Below are 14,002 nucleotides of genomic sequence, written 5' to 3'. Positions count from 1 at the left end.
TGTTCCCATCTCCCGAATTCCCCAATAAAAATCTTAAAAAAAAAATCCTGTGCAATATTACTCCACAAATAAAATATAATACAGTTCCCCCAAAAGGATGTCCCTGTCAGTAAGCAGGAGAAACAGGACAGTAACTTCAGACAGCAAGCCTCTCCTTTGTCTGCTGCACCACACCGAATTCACATTGGAGGGGACTGCAAAGCAAAGGCCCAGAAGTAGCAAGCATAAAGGACAGGACACACAGTTCTGTGTAAGGAAGCAAAGAGGAAACCAAAATGCCTTTTATGACCTAGCCTTGGAAGTCACACACCACCACTGCCTACTGGCCACACAGATCAGCCCTATTCAACAAAGGAGCAACAGTACCAGGAAGCGTAGGTCACTGGGGCCTCTCGGAGGCTGGCTCCCATAAATGCCTTACATGTCCTGATTTTGCTTTGACATTATAGCTACTTCTGTTTCCACACTGCTTCTTATCTAATGGAGTTAGAGCTTATGACATGTTCCATTTTCTGCTTAACGTGATAGTGCCAAATCATGGTGCCAAATTTTTCCACCAAGTAGAAATCAACTTAATGAATTTGGCAAGTCTTCAGAAAAATATTCATCAGGCAGAGTTTAGAGGGTCAGAGAGAGTATAGAGGATCAGAGAAAACACAATCAGACTGAGTAGGATTTCTGATAATAAAATGAAAGCATTTTTCCTTTCAGATGTTAAGGATTCAACTATTGAGTTGTCAGAAAAGTCATGATGTATCTTTTTCTGTTTTCTGTTGCAAAGATGCATCATGACTTTTCCAACAACCCAATATTTGCAATATTATAGTGCCTGCGATCATCCTCAGCTATTTACAATAGCCCCTCTGATTACACTGCTCAGTTCTGGGGGTTGACCAAATCCACACCCAGGAATGCGTCTGGTTACTGGCCGTCAGTGAATGCCTGCCGCTCCTGCCTGCTCACACGCTTGGACTCTGCGTGGGTCCACAGATGCTTCAGAGACCTCAGAACTTTCATTCCATTGGGGGAGATGGGAAAGCACTCCCACTAGGTTATTTTCTCTACTTCTAGAAATGTTTAAAGATATTTCCAGAGACATGATAAGAGCCTCATTAGACAAGATACAAATAAAACCTTTCCCCCTACAGACCCCACCACCAACTTACCAAACTTTTCCCTTCATCCAGGACCACTACCCACCTTCCTCCACTGGCTCACAGACAGTTTACACATGCAGGCACCTGGTACTTGGCAAAGAGCAAAACCTCACAGAAAAATGGGCCTTCCATGACCCTGCTCTCTTCTCCCCTTTCTGTCCTTCGGCAGAGACAGGGCAGGTCATAACCCCTCTAAAAGTGGAACTGGATTGCTGAAGAGACCTCAGGGAGCTTGTGCCTCCACCTGAAGTGGCAGCATGAACAAACCATTCCAGGCCATTCCATCTTACTTATAAAGACCAGAGCCGACTCTTTTCCACAGAAGGAATCTGCTTGTGTGTGTGTGTGTCACACACACACACACACACACACACACTCACACTCACACACACACACACACCCGCCCCCTGTTGAAAAGCTTTCGTGACTTCTATCACTCTTAGGAAAAAGAAAAATACCGTTGTGATGCACACGGGTCTGCACGAGCTGGTCCCTACTTTCCTCTGTACTTCACCTCGCACCAGCCTTCCATTGTCCGTCACAGCCCAGCCTCACTGATCTCCACGCGACATCCTGAATTGACCAGGCTCCCTCCTACCACGAGCCCTTTTGCACATGCTGCTGCTTCAGCCTAGAACATATGGCGAGGTTTTATGTAAACCTAATAATTCCTACTCATCCTTCAGACCTCCACCCTCATTTTCCTTAAGGAAGCTTCCCCTCCCCTCCCATCTCAAAGCGCTTATCACGACTGAATGACACATTTATACATGCGGTTAACTGAGTAAGGTCTGTCTCACCCTTTTTGTCCGTTTATTCCCACAACCCAGCACAGTGCCTGGCATAAATGCAATGCTCAATAGATGTTTGTTTAATTAATCAATGACTATAAATGAACTAGTTCTTGATGGAGATTCTAATAACTGTATCAAGAATTCATTCCCAACGATTAGGACTTGATGATATTTAACATTAAGTCTCCTGAGTTACTTAAGCCTTGTCCCCTGGTCATTCCTCATTACGGGGGGGGGGGGGGGGGACGGGACAGGACGGGCAGCGCCCTCTCCTTGCTCCCAGTGAGTGTAGGGCCTGTCAGGTGAGGCACCGACTACCTGACTTAGACCAGGCAGTTCTGTTGCTCTTCCTGAGGCCAGGACAAGGTTTTTTACTCCCTTCTCCACCCAATTCAGTTTCAACACTTTCTCTTCACACTGCATGTAAATTTGCTGTGATTTTTCTGGATCATCTGAGTGTTCTGGGTGTCCTGAAAGCCCTAGTTCCATCCCCCCTTTATTGGAGCTGTGGGAAAATGCCCTTCTGCTTAACAATGCTCCTGAGGCTTCAAGAGACTGCCATTATATAAATACTGTCAAATGTCCTCCCTATCTCTGCGTGAGGAGTTTTCCTAATGGCAATTGGTCATCAACTCTTCCTCCAGTACTATGATGCTCTCCACAGAGCAGCAGCAGCTAAATCTACTCACCTAAGTCATGACAGCAGACCCAAGGAGAGCTCCTTTGATGCTGTCGTCCCAACCAGTAAAGGTAGAATGTAAATATTTCATTCTCCAGAAATCTTAACTGTAACTGAAATCTAATTAATTTTTTCAATAAATGAAATCTATTTTAATTCATCCCCCAGGTCAACATTCTTTGTCTTGCCTTTTAGACTACGTAAACTTTCTAGCAATCCTAATTGTTAACTCTGAATTTACTGAAAGGAGTTAGGTAGAAAGCCGGCAGGTTCAAGGTGTGCTAATGTGTACAGCTCTCAGAGAGGTCCTGGGAAAAGAAAGCATCTTTGTTATTTCTAATTCTTAAGTATTTGGTACATAAGACACGTAGAGTGTCAAGTTACAAAGCTGATGTGCTATTTCTCTCCTGAATTTTGCCATCTAAAGCCTTTCCTCATCTCCTACATGCATGTGCTTCAACCACAGCATCCATAACTTTATCATCATTTTACTTTCACATCTTTCTCCCCACAAAACTGTAAAAGATCCTCAAAGCTAGAGACCTCAGTCAAACCCTTGATGAAACATGAATGGGCATGTCTGGGACTCTTACTCTGTCTTCTGCAACCCATAGCAAGTGACTCTGGCAGCTCAGTTAAAACTCCAGCTCAGTTAAAACTCCAGGAGACAAAGGAGTCCTGTTTACTGTTCACCCAGACCCCCTAAGAGGCTGATGTCAGGACCCAGGACCCTAGGATCAATCACAGCAGGAAGTGGGCATATCTAGGGCTTGGATGGAGGGTTCAAAAGGAACATCCTAGGACATCATAGCCGGCCTCTTATTTAGCTACTTTTAAGTCAATACAAAATGCAGAACAGTGATGCAATTATTACAAGATACAATTATGGGGCGGCCGGTTAGCTCAAGTGGTTAGATCGCAGGCTCATAACACCAAGGCTGCTGGTTTGATTCACACATGGGCCACAGAGCTGTGCCCTCCACAGCTAGATTGAAGACAACTGCTTGACTTGGAGCTGATGGGTCCTGGAAACACACACTGTTCCACAATAAAATTTCTTTTTTTTTAAAAAAAAGATGCAGTTAAAAGCTGTAATTATTAAAAGAGTCATTTTGGGGGGGAAAATACTAGAGAAAAAATAATTAAAAGGAGACCTTCTTAACCTTGAATCTTCTCCATTTTCCTTTTGCCGACAGACAGTTCTGTGCCACTCCAGGCACACCTGAGTCTGTAGAAAAGAGGTATTTTCCTTTACCTGGGCACCTGATTGCAAACCTTGCTGCTTCTCTCCCTCACAACAGTTGCCATTCAGAGCAAGTTGACTATCTGAGGTTAAAAGGCTGAGGAAATATGGATATTTTAGTTCCCTCACTAACCTGGCTCCCTTGGAGAACACAGAAATGAGATTTTACACTGAATTAGCTCTGTCTTAAGGGAGGCAACTCCACTGATCCTGAGATTAACACTGGTTTTATCATCTGACCCTCTGTTGACCTCATGCTTTGAAAGAAACCGTTCACAGACTGGCTAGAAAGAGGGAAGGAAAACTCTAGAAGTGATGTGGGAAAGGAGCACTGAAGCACATATTCATTTTTTTAAGATTGAGTGATATTTCCAAATTGTTGGGTGAAACACAAACATGCAGCCATAATTTGAATAGTTCTGGAGGAAAAAAGAGTTTCAACGTTATTGAACTTGAATAAAATTCCTATAAGGGTTACAGACCATAAAACTTGGGTGTAATGCTGGAAAGAATTTACACTATAAGAAACAGAGCAAGATAAAAGTACAGAGACGCATTATATAAACACATAATGCACAAAACAAGCTGCTTTTAGAAGTTTCTCAAATATTTCACTAATTAAGCCAAATACAATGCTCTTCCCTTTGCTTTCCTGTTGCCGGATTTGTCTGCTTTTCTTCTGGTCTTTATGTCTGTGTCCTCTTTTTCCTTCTATTCTAAACCTCTGTTTTCTTCTCTCTGTCCCATTAAAGCCCCCCAGGAGTGTCCCCCCCACCCTTGTGGACTTGCTCACCACCCTACCCAACGACAGGGCCACCCTGCCTCTCACTAGCCGCCTGCCCCCAGATTGGAACTGTCCCAACCAATCCCAGGAAGGCCTCCTTCCAGGCACCCACGTTCAACACCTTGGGACATCTTGATCTTAGTTTTGTTTCTCCTTTCTCCCTCGCCCCAATCACCATGCCCCCTACGGGGTCTCTCCAGTCAGTCCTCAGCCCCTACGTGTGCCTCATTTGTCCTCATTCCTTACTTCTAACCATTCTTCCAATTTCCAACCTCTCCTACCTCCAGGTCACACCACTACAAAGTCGTGTCCCTATTAGGTCCCTAATAAGAAAACATCAAGTGTTCCCTCTCCAATGAAAAACCACTCATCTGTCACAGTATTATGGTATTCAAATAGTCTTCACAATCTCACTCCACCTAGCCTTTTCTATCTTAAATCTTTTTGGGTTCTTCTTTAAAAGAAACAAACAAACAAACAAAAAACCCACCTTTGTATTATTAAAAAAATGCAAACACTAGCAAAAGTAGAAAGAATAGCAGAAGTAGCTCTTCCTTATCCATCACCCAGCTTTGACACTTATCAACACATGGCTAATCTTGTTTCATCCATACCCCCAGCACTTTCTCCCCTGAGTGGATTATTTTAAAACAAATACCAGATAGCCTAGCATTTCACCCATAAGTCCCTCAGTAAGTTTCTTTAAAAGATAAAGATTCTTTAAACAATAACAATATTATCACTCCTAAAAATGTTTACATTATTTCTTAATATCATTAAATATGGAGACAGTGTTTAAATGTCCCCAGTAATTTCAAATAGTTCTTGCTTTTTACAGTTGGTTTGAATTGGGATCCAAACGTGGTCCATGCTTTGGGTCTGGGTCCCTGCTCTTAAAAGTTTCTTTTAATCTGGAGCTACTTTAACTTCTATCGCCCCACAAGGCTCCAGCCCAAACACACATCTCACTTTCTCTCCCACAAGGCGTTGCTCATCGCTCGCACCCAAAATGTCCTCAGCCTCTATGTTCCTGTGTCCGAATGCTCCTCTCCTTTCAGAGCCCAACCTAAACACGGCCCTCTCCATGAGGTCTTTCCTGATTGCCAGCTCTTATAGCATTTTATCTCCACATCATGTGGGGCATTGCTCTGTCCTACTCTCTAATCAGCCTTAGTGTTACTGACCTCTAGAAGGTAGAGTTATCTGATTTATTTTCATAACCCTCACATAACGTAGCACAATACCTTGTCCTTGGCACTTGTTCGGTAGTAAATCTGTAAATGCTGTACCTCACCCATCTTCTTCCTCCCTCCTCTTCCCCTTCATGCATGCACTGAAGAGAGACGTAATTGCTTAACTGCTATATATCGGGCACTCTGGAAGTGCCTAGTGGTCCAGAAGTGATATTACCCAACACAAAAACAAAGTGGCTCTTTTATCATCCTCAAAATACCTGAAGCTTTTAGACGCAAAAGTAATCTTTCCAAGATCAACATCAGCATTATCGTTCCCAACAGACAAGATTTGTTCATTTTCATGAGAAACAATTTTAATTCATAAATGAGGCCCAAAACAGTCTAATGCCTTGTCATCCTTGGGATTGTCAGGACTCAAATGGCATCTCCCCTTTTGTCTATTTATTCCTCTAATCCACAAATATGTACTGTATACCTATCCAGTGCCAAGCACACTGGGATGCCTAGTGGAAAAATGATGACAGTCCTTAATATGACAGGAAAGAGAAAACCAAGAACAAAACTTTTAGCAATTCCAAGTCCTTGAAACTGTAAGGTCCAAAAGGGAACCAAGGAAGTTCCTGGAGGAGCTAGAATTTGAGCTGAGCCTATTCTCTGAGAAATCTGAAAATAGTCAAGAGTCTGAGCTTCTCTTTTACACAAGAGTTGGAGGCAGAAAGGGGTAAGGACGAAAGAGAGAAGCGAATAGCTATGGACAGTCTTCATTCTACTCCCAAACGGCAGTCATTCCCATTCGCATTGACAGTCCATTTCTGCACATGGATTCCAGCCGCTGCCACAAACCCAAGGAGAAAGAGGACATTTCCTTTCAATTTATTTACTTTTTTGCCCACTTGCACATTCTTTTTTTCTAAATTATTTATTTCTGTTTTTTTCAGTTACAGTTGACATTCAGTATTATTTTGTATTGGTTTCAGGTATACAGCATAGTGGTTAGACATTTATATAATTTATGCAGTGATTCCCCCCAATTAGTCTAGTACCCACCTGGCATTATACAGAGTTATTACAACACTATTGACTATATTCTCTATGCTGTACTTTACATCTCCATGACTATTTTGTCACTACTAATTTGTTTTTCTTGATACCTTCATCTTTTTCACCCAGCTCCCCAACATCCCCTCCCATCTAGTAATTATCAGTTTGTTCTCTGTGTCTATGAGTCTGTTTCTGTTTTGTTTGTTTATTTTGTTCTGTAGATTCTCCATATAAGTGAGATTATATGGTATTTGTCTTTCTCAGTCTGACTTATTTCACTTAGCATAATACCCTCTATTCATGTTGTCCCAAATGGTAAGATTTTATTTCTTTTTTATAGCCAAGTAATATTCCATTGTATATATGTACCACATCTTCTTTATCCAATTGTCTATTGATAGGCACTTGGGTTGCTCCCATTATCTCCGCTACAATGAACAATGGGGTGCATATAACTTTTCGAATAAGTGTTTTATATTTCTTCGGTTAAATACCCAAGAGTGGAATTGCTGGGTCATAAGGTAGCTCTATTCCAGCCACTGCCACAAACCCAAGGAGAAAGAGGACATTTCCTTTGTAAAACTGGAAAAAGTATAAAAGGATGTAACACAGAAAAAAATATGTTACGAAATAAGGTGCCAAAGTCCTTAACAGCCCTTTCACAGAAGGTTTGCTAGATAGAACCCCCTTTCTGACAGGCTGCGAAGGTCCATTTCTCTTTGGGAAGAAACAGAAGGAGCTCGCCTAATGACCAAGCCACTCCTGCACAGGAGAGGTACAGTTCGCTCTGCTGCACGAGGAATCCCGCATCACCACGGCACGCATGAATTCTCTGTTGAGCCATCAATCTGTTCTGAAAAAGGTGAGGCTATTTGGGTCTACAAAAACCACTTTTACAGAGTATCTGTTTGGAATACCTGTAAAATGTTCTTAATATACTTTGACAGTTTTCACCAAATGTTCTAGTAATTTAAAACTTTTAGTGCTCAAGTTCAGGCCACGATGAAATATGTGTTCTTTGACAATGATAAAAAAGCACTTTAGGGGTGTCTGGCCCTGAGGCAGTGGCAAAAATTAGAAAAATTGATGACAGGAGGTTGGGCTGCCTCCTAAGACTTACCAAGGAAATAAACTTTTAATGCAATAGAGTTCCTTCATGAAATGTCAGCTTTTAGTCACAGTGGTGGGTGGGTCCTTCCCCAGGGCAGGAAAACGATAAAGGCTGGTGCACAAATTTAAGCAATCCTCTTTTTTTTTTTTAAGATATTATTGGGGAATTCGAGGAGTGGAACAGCATTGGGGAATCGGGGAAGGGGAACAGACAAGTTGCTGTCCTTTTGTTCTTCAGTCTAGTTGTGGAGGATGTCAATTCATTGGCCCATGTTGGTATTATCATTGTGCTCGTCCCAGGTGAGTCAGTTGCTCACTGGCCATTGGACGGTCACTCATGATGGCTAATGGCAGTTCACGAAAGCGCATGCCTGCTGCTGGCCAGACCCACTGCAGCCTACGCCATCTCCGGCAACTCACGGCAGCCCAGCTCTAGGTCGAGTTTCTTAGCTAGTTCACCATCTTAGCTATAGAGGGTGCAGCGTCACTGGCCCTCATGTGGGATCCGAACTGGGCCCTGCTGCTCAGAGCTGGCGTCCCAAGCCAACTCCTAAGCAACGCGCCACTTGGCCGGCCCAGCAATACTCTTTATCAAGGTAAAAAATTATATTTGGGCCGGCCGAGTGGTGCGGTGGTTAAGAGCTGGTTTGGGATGACAGAGGGCCCAGGTTCGGATCCACATATGAGGGCCAGTGACACTGCCCTCTACAGCTAAGATGCTGAACAACAGCTTGACCTGGAGCTGGGCTGCCGTGAGTCGCCAGCGATGGGTAGGCTGCAGCCACTGCTGCAGTGGGTTGCCATGGGCTACCATGTGTAGCCAGCAGCCAGCGTGAGCAGCCAGCAGCCGCTGTGAGCGGCCGCCCAGAAGCCGGTGACTGATCTGCCTCGCCCGGGAGGAGCGCAATGATGGTACCAACGTGGGCCAGTGAAGCAACATTCTCCACAACTAGACTGAAGAACAAAAGGACAGCAACTTTCTGTTCCCCTTCCCCAATTCCCCAGCACTGTTCCCATCTCCCAATTCCCCAATAAAAATCTTTAAAAAAAATTATATTTAGTTTACTCTCTTCCAAGTAGTTAATAGAATAATCTTAAAATTCTAGTATATAATATCCATATGTAAATAATATAACAAAAAAGCAGCATCTGTTCAACTAAATTGACATATTTTTCCATTAAATATGCTTCTGCCACATTCGTTCAGTAACCATTTTCAGAAGCAAAAGCTAAGGTGTAAAAATACAACCATGATCCCCTTTAAGAAACCACAGGGAAACTTAAAAGCAAGGCACGGAAATTCACAGAGTAATAGCACAGTTTCCTAAAACACCTCCCACATCATTGTTAGAGAAAATCCAACAGGAACCACACAGCAGTGACTGAAAACTCAGTTAAGAAGGGAATTTGTCCCTCACTTAGGTTCACACATCAGACATCGCACAGATGTGAGTGTGTGCTGGGCCCCGTGCTAACTAAGCTCAAGAGACAAAGATCACGCACTGTCGACCTGCAGATGTGTTCGGGCTATGTGACTTTTTTTTTCCTTTTTAATTTGAAGCACTGCTTAAAAGTCAGATCTCACACCAACATCCAGATATCTGGATTCTCTTTAAAAATTGAGAGACTTAGCAACATGGGCCCAGCATTCCTTCACTGGCAACTTTAAGGTGTATCAGAAAAGCGGCTGACCCTACACAAAGGATACACTTTCCGGCTTGTCATAGTCCCCACCTTGCCCTACTGTCACCCCAGTACACCCAGAGCTTCACTCGTGTATGTCCTTATCTGGGTCCTGAGGTACTTGAGTTTCCCACTCTCAATCTAGGGGGAAAAAAGGGGAGGAGGGATAAAAATAGCCCCTGTGCTTAAGAAGCTCAGAGTCTAATGGAGTCCAGACATGATGATAAGTTACATCATGTTAGTATGATACAAATTAATCATTCCTGGTAGAGAAGTAACCAGAAGAAACCCTAAGGAAGGTGGACTAACTCCATCAAGGGGAGTGCAGGTATCTGGGGCACCTTCAAAGAAGTGAGGACATTTGAGGGGGGGTCTTGAAGGATAAGAGGTTGGTCATGCAGAAAAGTGGAAGGAAGTCACTCCACGTATACAAAACGGTGAGAGGACCAAAAGAATATGGAGTTTTCTGGAGACATGGATAGGAAGAGAATGGACTTCTATTGCCTACCGTGCTAACAATTTTGAACTTAAGTCTAAGCAAGCGGGGAGCCAAGCACATTATTGAAGCAGAGGCTGCCATGATCAGATCTGTTCTTTTAAGAAAAGATGCTGGCAGCAGTGCAGAATATGACCTAGGGCCAAGAGCCATGCTGGAACGTACCTCACTGGATATTAAGGTGAAGCCTTTTGTGTTAGCTTCCTGGTGCTCGGAAACCTTACATTCTCTGCCAGTGATATATACCTTGGCCAACTCACCTGTTATTTCTTTCACAGACTGATGTGGTCAATGCAGCTATCTTTCTTAAACTGACACAATGAAAGCGCTGTGAACTAACACACGATATTGACCAGGTCAAAATGCAATAGCCTGCATCACTATGGATTATCTCGACTCCATACAACAAAGATATCCTCTTTCACCTACCATGTTTCCCTTCCTCACTTATATAATATCTGTGACAGGGTAGGATCTAGAGGCTTCCAATAAAATATCTTGCATCCCATGTGTGAGCCAAGTTTAATTCTCCTTAGAATCAACTCACTATAAACATGCCTCAGCACCACCCTCCACTACCCTTCAATGAATATAGAATGTTAACTTAAGCTTTAATGCAGTGTTTGAAGGTGACACAGAACAGACATGATGGGCTCAAAGGAGAATCGTGTTACTCATCAGCCTACTGGCATGTCCCCCACGAAGCAACAGCACATAAAGGCCAATAGCAAGGACACGGAGCTGTTACACAGAAAGGAAGTGAGGTGGAAAAAACCGGCATCCCCTGAAAGCAATGAAAATTCAATCAGTTTCGCTTTTCTCCCTCAAACTAAAGCATATCTCAAAAGAAGCTAAGATAGGCAAATCACTGAGAGGCTTTTTTTCTTTTTAACTGTCTCCATTATAACTCCCAAACAGACTATTTCCCAGACTTTTTATTGTTATAACAAACAAACCCATCTTTCACTTCTTGTCATTTGCAATTACCATGCCATAATTGAAAATCAGTGAATCACTATGGAGCTTAGTGGAGGGAGGGCCTACTAGATCTGTGCTTTTGCTGTAATCATCACAGACTAAACAAACAATATCACGAGTTCTTTCTTCATCATCTTTGACCTATACATTGCAGAGACTAAAAAATTTATACTCTGTAATTCCCCACTTTCCCTAAAGATGGCATGATATTTCCAAGCATTTTCCCCTTTAAAGCTGCTTTTCTCTTCTTCAACAGCCAACATGAGGCCCGCACCAAAAGATTTCAACATAATTTAGAATCTATTTGTAGGAGCCAAGAATTCAATTAAGAGAAAAATTATCTTGCAAGGGTTTGGGCAATTCAGCCAATTAACCCTCCGCTAACTGTGCTAAGAAAAGAACTTGGATTGTCTAACAAAAGGCTTCACAAGTCAGAAGGAACAGGCTAGGGCAGGGGTGAAGGATTCCAGAAATCTGGGTCTTGTCTGCAATCCTGCCCCATTAGCAAAGCCACACAATGCCCCAGGCCTCTGACCTCTAGGAATGCCTCGAGCTTATTCTCTGTGAACAAGCTCTGTTTCCATGATCTGATGAAACTGAGTTTCATTCTGTAATGAACAAGAAGGAAGACAGTCGGCACTGGTGTGGGAGAAGTGGTCTTGCCCTGTCATCTGTGCCCAAGCTAGCGTCTCTTGCCCCAGCCCAACTCCCGCAAAGGTCTGACCGACGGGTTGGGTGGACTCACCTTGGTTGCTTCCTCCACACTCTCCTTCAGGGCCAGCAGCTCGGCATCATACTGCTCCTTCAGCTTCTCCATCTCCTGGTCATGACTGGAAACCTCTTCTTTCAGGGCTCCCTTCAGGGCGGTGAGTTCACGCTCCCGCTTCCTTAAGAGGTCTTCCTGCTCTTCTTTGGCAATCAACAGATCCTGAAGGTCCTGTTTTGCCTGTAAGAGTTCCTAAAAAGAGGAAACATAAACAGGGTGCGAAGGTTAACCATCTTTGTCAGGCGGCCCTGCTGCTCCCCTCCAGTTGGCGATTCAGATGAGCAGCCATACTCTCACCTGCCCTCCCCTCTCTCTCTCCTTCCTCACACTACCCACCAGTTTAGACCATCTCTTCCTCTCCCCCTTTCACTCCTCAGAGGCCATCATTCCCCTTGATTTGACTATCTTACCTTCCTTGATATTTGGGGGGGAGAAAATGAAAACTGATTCAATTGTCATTGCTTTGAGAGGTTATGTCTGTCTTTCCCATCTCACGTCATTTCTGTGCAATAATCTGTGGCCCTTGCTATTGGCCTTTATAGACTGTTACTTCATGGGGGACATGCCAACTTGTTGGCCTCACTTACTTCAAACACACACACACACACACACACACACACCCCAGAGTCCTTAACCCATGATGCTAATTCTTCTATCTGGGCAGGACAAAATATTCACATTTTCTCCTCAACTGTTCAGACTTCAAAAGAAAAGTCATAAAATTGGGGCAACAAGTTCCACAACAAATTGCATTACCTAAACCCAAGTGTGTTCTGCCAAAAACTCAACAGGAAGTCCTTTCATTCAGCCATCTTTGTCCTAGACCTGCTCAGCTCTCCTCAAGCTCAGAATCTGCCCATCTTTTGCAGACACCTTTACTTTACCCTCGGCTGGGACATGGGCATGACCGCCTCAGCTTTCTCTCACCCCAGTTTTATCTGAACTTCAGGCGTCATCCCCAACGGAAGCCACTTTGCAATGAGCTGTCCTTTGTCAGCCTGCTCCAAGTCTTTACTCCATTGACTATCTTTTGTTTCTTTTTCCTGTCATTTTGTTCTTTGCTGTTTTCTTGCATCTATGTCCTTTCCCTCAGAACACAAGAATCCTGAGTCAAGGGGGAAAAAGAACCAACCAAAGTTTTACCACCAAAGTTTTTGAAAGTACAATTTCTGTTCACTGCCTCCACTTCTTGACCACCTACTATTTATTCGCTCCTTAATCTCTTGCTATATGGCTTTTGTTCCTACTCCACTAGGACTGCACCCTCCAAGGTATAGTGACCTCTTAGTCACCACATCCAATGCCTCAGGTCCACACTTTTTTTTATCCCACTTTGATCCTCTCCACTTGTCCTTAAAATTCTCTTTTGCCTTATAGTTCAAAGACACTACACTCTCCTCTTTTCTTCCCTCAGGCCACTTTTTCTGTGACCATCTTTTCTAGCTTTTCTTTCCCTTTTCCCAAAAGCTAAGATGATCCCCAAGAATGCAACTTTGCATTCTTTATTCTTTCTTGGCAAGCTCATCTACCTTTCTCCAAATATAACTCTAAGTAAATAATTCCCAAACCTTTACCTCCAGCTCTTATCTGAATTCAAAGCTACACTTCCAGCGACCTGCTAGGCACATCCATCTGGATGTCCCATGGGCACCTCAGATGCAGTAGCTTTATGTTTTTCAGTGAATTCATCATGTTCCTCCTTTTCCTCTTCCTCTGTTAATGATTCTTGTGAATGGCACCACCTACTCAGGAGCTTGGCAGCAACCTTGACTTCTCTTGGCCTTGTCCTTCACAACCAAACAGCTCTGTAACATCTCCGATCCTTTCCCTCACCTTACTGGTTCAGGCTTTCATCACCTCCTGCCCAGATGGTTTGCAGTAGTCACCCATCTGCTCCCCACATCCAGTCTCTCACCTGTGGCCTCTATGACAATATCCACATGGCATCCTCTGTCTGAAGTGCCCTTTCAGAAAATTTCTGAAGATTCAGATACAATATGACCTCCTCCAAGAAGTCTTCCTTGAATCGCCTTCCCCATTTCACTTTGGCTGTACTTATCACAACATTTAACAAT

The 14,002-nt window shown here is 43.5% G+C and overlaps 1 protein-coding gene across 1 annotated transcript in view; it reads right to left on the bottom strand.

Moving 5' to 3' along the window:
* CGNL1 (cingulin like 1) overlaps positions 1 to 14,002 on the bottom strand; it is a 92,517-nt gene that overhangs the window by 62,901 nt on the left and 15,614 nt on the right. Inside the window, exon 7 of the mRNA XM_019657529.1 lies at positions 11,907 to 12,119. Within this exon, the coding sequence (XP_019513074.1) occupies positions 11,907 to 12,119 (213 nt within the window). The remainder of the gene's footprint in view (positions 1 to 11,906; positions 12,120 to 14,002) is intronic.

This window comes from Hipposideros armiger, unplaced genomic scaffold, assembly GCF_001890085.2.
Source record: "Hipposideros armiger isolate ML-2016 unplaced genomic scaffold, ASM189008v1 scaffold_276, whole genome shotgun sequence".
NCBI lineage: Eukaryota > Metazoa > Chordata > Mammalia > Chiroptera > Hipposideridae > Hipposideros > Hipposideros armiger.
This window is presented reverse-complemented; position numbering and strand designations above follow the sequence as displayed.